The sequence below is a fragment of the Mobula hypostoma genome, chromosome 1 (assembly GCF_963921235.1).
Source record: "Mobula hypostoma chromosome 1, sMobHyp1.1, whole genome shotgun sequence".
In the NCBI taxonomy this organism is placed as follows: domain Eukaryota; kingdom Metazoa; phylum Chordata; class Chondrichthyes; order Myliobatiformes; family Myliobatidae; genus Mobula; species Mobula hypostoma.
In genome coordinates this window covers 242,145,706-242,150,234 of record NC_086097.1, presented here as the reverse complement: position 1 = coordinate 242,150,234, position 4,529 = coordinate 242,145,706, and the positions used below count along the sequence as shown (strand labels likewise).

General features: G+C 47.3%; 1 protein-coding gene across 1 annotated transcript; it reads right to left on the bottom strand.

The window, feature by feature from the left end:
* Nucleotides 1-402: 402 nt before the first annotated feature.
* Nucleotides 403-3,899, bottom strand: si:ch211-153f2.3 (alanine and arginine-rich domain-containing protein). Its single transcript, XM_063054882.1, has 2 exons — nucleotides 3,633-3,899; nucleotides 403-2,304 (listed from the first exon to the last, which is right to left on the bottom strand). Exons 1-2 carry the CDS (start codon nucleotides 3,897-3,899, stop codon nucleotides 2,113-2,115), a joined length of 459 nt encoding a protein of 152 aa, XP_062910952.1. The 3' UTR covers nucleotides 403-2,112.
* Nucleotides 3,900-4,529: the final 630 nt, after the last annotated feature.

Below are 4,529 nucleotides of genomic sequence, written 5' to 3'. Positions count from 1 at the left end.
CTTCATCAAGACACTGATGTTTGTTCTTCGACATAGATCCTGCATGGCCTACTGAGTTTGTCTGATTACATCATTTTCATAAATTCTATTGTATTTCCTTCTTTTTCCTGTGAATGCCTGCAAGAAAATGAAGCTCAAGGTAGCATATGTACTTTGAGAATAAATTTATTTCATACATAGGAATATACATAGAATGGAATGTTCTTACAGATGCTGTTGTCAATGGTTTGGTACAGAAGAGCATGATACCAGCACCAAATGAGCAGCAGAACATAATTTATTTACAGTATGTTGCTTAAGTTTTTTGACATAAATTTTCCCTTATTAGCTTCTAACCTCCATAGTGGGAATTGTTTTTCATCCCTCCTGGGAGCACTGCCACAAAAAAGCAGCATCCAGCATCAGAATCTCCCACCACCCAGGCCATGCTCTCTTCTCACTGCTGCCATCAGGAAGGAGATACAGGAGCCTCAGGTCGAACACCACCAGATTTCAGAACAGTTACTACCAGGCTCTTGAACCAGTGTGGATAACTTCACTCACTTCAACATTATTAAGGACCCCCATCAGCCAGATCATGCCCTGTTCTCATTGTTACCGTCAGGGAGGAGGTACAGAAGCCTGTAGACACACACTCAGCGATACAGGAACAGCTTCTTCCCCTCTGCCGTCAGATTTCTGAATGGATATTGAACCTACTTCTCTATTTCTATTTTTTGCACTACTTTTTAACTATATATATATTTAATGTAATTCACTCTTTTCTATTATTATGTATTGCATTGTACTGCTACCGCAAAGACAACAAATTTCACCACATATGCCGGTGATATTAAACCTAGTTCCGAACGGATTCCACAACCTATGGATTCTCTGAAGTTCATGTTCTCAGGATTATTCATATTTGTACAATTTGTCTTCTTTTCTATGCTGGTTATTTGTCAGTCTTGGTTTATGTATCGTTTCTCATGAATGCTATTGTATTTCTTTATTTTCCTGTAAATGCCTGCAAGAAAATGAATCTCGGGGTTGTATATATGTACCTTTATAATAAATTTGCTTTGATTTTGATTTGGACATTCCTAACTAACTGCTACCTGTCTCTAATTGTCCTAGATCCGAATGGCTTGCTGTTGGATTTGGGAGGGTGACTGGACTCCGACCACATTGAAGTGAGTCTGGAATCACGCAGTGAGCAGGCTGGGCAAACAGAACAAGTTTTCATCCCAATAGTACGAAGTTTTATATCGTCAACATCATCATGTTACGTTATGTTCAAATTTTATCCAAATTTACACTGTGGATAACTCAGATCCCTGGGGCATGAGGCCAGGCCGGGATTACTGGTACGGTTCAATGGGCACCGACAAAAGAGGCTGCAATCCAGTAAAGCCTCATTTTTGAAGAGTCGGGTATTCTCTCCCATTTAAGTTGACTTTCTTTTATAAACAATGCATTGAGGCGAAGGACAATAAGATCAGATTGTTGCCCAATCCTGGGAGCAGGCGAACTCCTGCCCATCCTGGCGCCATGGACCCTGTAAAGTAGAGCGCCGGCTACATTCAGACCCTAAACCAGAGAAAATCTGCAGATGCTGGAAATCCGAGCAACACACAATACTGGAGAAACTCAGCAGGCCAGGCAGCATGGATGCTGTCCAGCATTGTGTGTCGCTAACATTCAAACCCTAACCGATTTCCGAAAGAGGTCAGCCCCTCGGCTAGCGATTATAACCGGCGGGAAAAGCCGGGCCAGCCCCGTTACAGGTGTCCAAGCCGACAGGCTCTTGAATGCCCTCAGCCGATGACATGCACCCGCACTCTGCCTGGGAAGGTCAGCGCACGTTTCCGCGCTAACACCCGTGTGCCCTCAGAAGGACAAGATGCAGCGTGGGTTCCGTTTGCAATTCATCTAACTATTACGCCTGTTGCGTGCAGAAGGCATTTGAATTCTACAAAAAATAATCCACGGACGATACTTAATTCGACTTGACGTGTTACATTGCAATAACTTTCTGCATAAGACAAAACTGCACTGCTTTTTTGTTGTGTCCTCATCTTTCTGGATCGGCGGCTCCAAAATGGGGTGTTAATGTTGGGCGGTGGTCCTATATTAAGTGTACTCCTTTCCAGCAGTGCCGACGGCTGCACCGGCCCGGCTCTGCTTAATGCCCGCGGGTCGCGCTGGCGGGGGCCGGCCGCCCGAGAACGTGCGCAGTTCCTGTTCTCTCCTCAGCTCTTGGATTTCGCTGTTCAACTCCAGTAAGGTTCTGGCCAGCTGCCGGTCCTGGCATCGCATCTCCAACTGCAAAGCAGAGAGGCGAGGCAGAATGTGACGGATCTTTTAACGTTAGAAGTAAATTGTATTGTCAAAGTACATATATGTCACTGTTTCATTTTCCACACAGCAAATCTATAGAATAGTAACTATAATAGGATCAATTAAAGATTAACTAGACACCGATTCTGCCTGACCAGGTTGGAGGAGCAACACTTCATATTCCAAAATGCTGGAGGAACTCAGCAGGTCAGGCAGCATCTGCGGAGATGAATCGATGTTTCGCCGAGACCCTTCTCCAGAACTCATGAAGCGTCTCGGCGCGAAACGTTGATTGCTGAGTTCCTCCAGCATTTTGTGGGTGTTGCTTCGTATTTCCAGCATCTGCAGACTTCCTCGTATTAGTGATTTACACCTCATATTCCGTCTGGGTAGCTTTCAATCTGATGGCATGAACACTGATTTCCCTAACTTGTCTCCCATCCACTACATAATGTACTGGTTGGGCACATTCAGCCAGAGACTCATTCCACCGAGATGCAACACTGAGCGTCATAAGAAGTCATTCCTGCCTGTGGCCATCAAACTTTACAACTCCTCCCTTGGAGGGTCAGATACCCTGAGCCAATAGGCTGGTCCTGGATTTATTTCATAATTTACTGGCATAATTTGCATATTACTATTTAACTATTTATGGTTTTATTACTATTTATTATTTATGGTGCAACTGTAACGAAAACCAGTTTCCCCCGGGATCTCTCTCTCTCCCCCCCCCCCGCCCCGTCCACTCTCCTATCAGACTCTTGAGACGATACCTTAGGAAGACAGCATCCGTCGTAAGGACGCTCGCCGCTCGGAACATGTCCTCTTTTATCAGGGAGGAGGTACAGCAGCCTGGGGACACACACTAAAAGTTTTAGCAACAGCTTCTTCCCCTCCACCATCAGATTTCTGAACGGTCCGTGACCACTGCCTCACTATTTGCTCTCTTTTTGACCTATTTATTTGTAATTTATAATTCTTATTCAATAGTTTTATTTAATATCAGAGAACGCACGCAATAAACAACCTCAAATGAGTTACTGTAACAGGAATTTTTAAAAGTTCTGCTGCCGCAAAACAGCAGCTTTCACGACATAAGTCGGTGATAATGAAGCCGATTCTGATCCTGATCAGTCTTGGAACAGCACTGACCCCAAAAGGAGACAATTCCCCCCTCTTCCCACCGATGTTCCTCCCGCAGTTGGGGAGAGTTAATATCTGGCCAAAGCGGGAAGCGTCCCCTCCCGTCACCCACCGCCGGGATCTGCTGGAACACCTGCTGCGGGCGGTCCGAGCGCCCGGCTCTCACTCACCAGCTCGGTCCGGACCCAGCTAATGGCTCCGTCGATCTGCGCTCTGCGGAGCTCCTCGTCCACCCGGGCGTTCCTGCTCAGGCTGCTGGGCTGGGCGAGCTCACACGGAGCCGGGGCTCCCCTGAAGGCGCTGAGCAACCGGCGCTTGATATCATCCAGCACCCTGCTGGAGACAGTGTCCTCGTACTGGGTGTCGCCGCTGCTCATGGCCGGCAGAGCGGCGGTCCGAGGGCTCCGGCTGCTCGGTACTGCACTTGCCTGGAGCATCGTAACCTCTCCAGGACTTTCCCCCGAGCCAAAGTCTGCGGCGTCGCTGCTTCTTAACTCTTGCGGACTAGTGAGTGGGTGCGAGTGGGGTGGGAGAGGAGTGCTGTGTGAGGGCGAGGGTGGTGGGCTTGTTTCTGTCTGACTCTCTCCTGTGGAGAGACGAGTCGAAACCTATTGTGCTCGTCGCCGCCTCGGCGGTGGGCTGTCCTCTTCGGAGAAAGGAGTTGGCAGATTCAGTTGGGAAGGGTAGGGGGTGGGGGCAGAATAAAAACGAGTATCCCCCACCGCCCCCAACCACAATCACCTCACCGCCCCAGTGAACATCGCCTGGGGGGAGTGAGTGAGCGAACGAACCTCAGCCAGTCACCGCGCTCCTAAGCAACACGAGGAAGAGAGAGTCGAGATTGCTTATTGCCATTCTTCAGTACACGAGTGTTAAGGAGAACGAAATGATTTAAAGTTCAAAGTAAACTTATTATCAAAGCACATAAATATGTCACCGTATACGGGCATACTCAATAAATGCAATCAGAGACAGACCGCACCAACAAGGCAGAACCGTGCAAATACAAAAAAGAAAGACATGATAATAATAAATAAATTATCAATAAGTATCGACCATAGGTTGTG

Excerpts from the sequence above, each read along its gene's own strand:
- si:ch211-153f2.3 (XM_063054882.1), bottom strand. The coding sequence starts at position 3,899 with ATGCTCCAGGCAAGTGCAGTACCGAGCAGCCGGAGCCCTCGGACCGCC. Across the intron at positions 2,305-3,632 it reads GCTGGGTCCGGACCGAGCTG|TTGGAGATGCGATGCCAGGA; the intron begins GTGAGTGAGAGC and ends TCTGCTTTGCAG.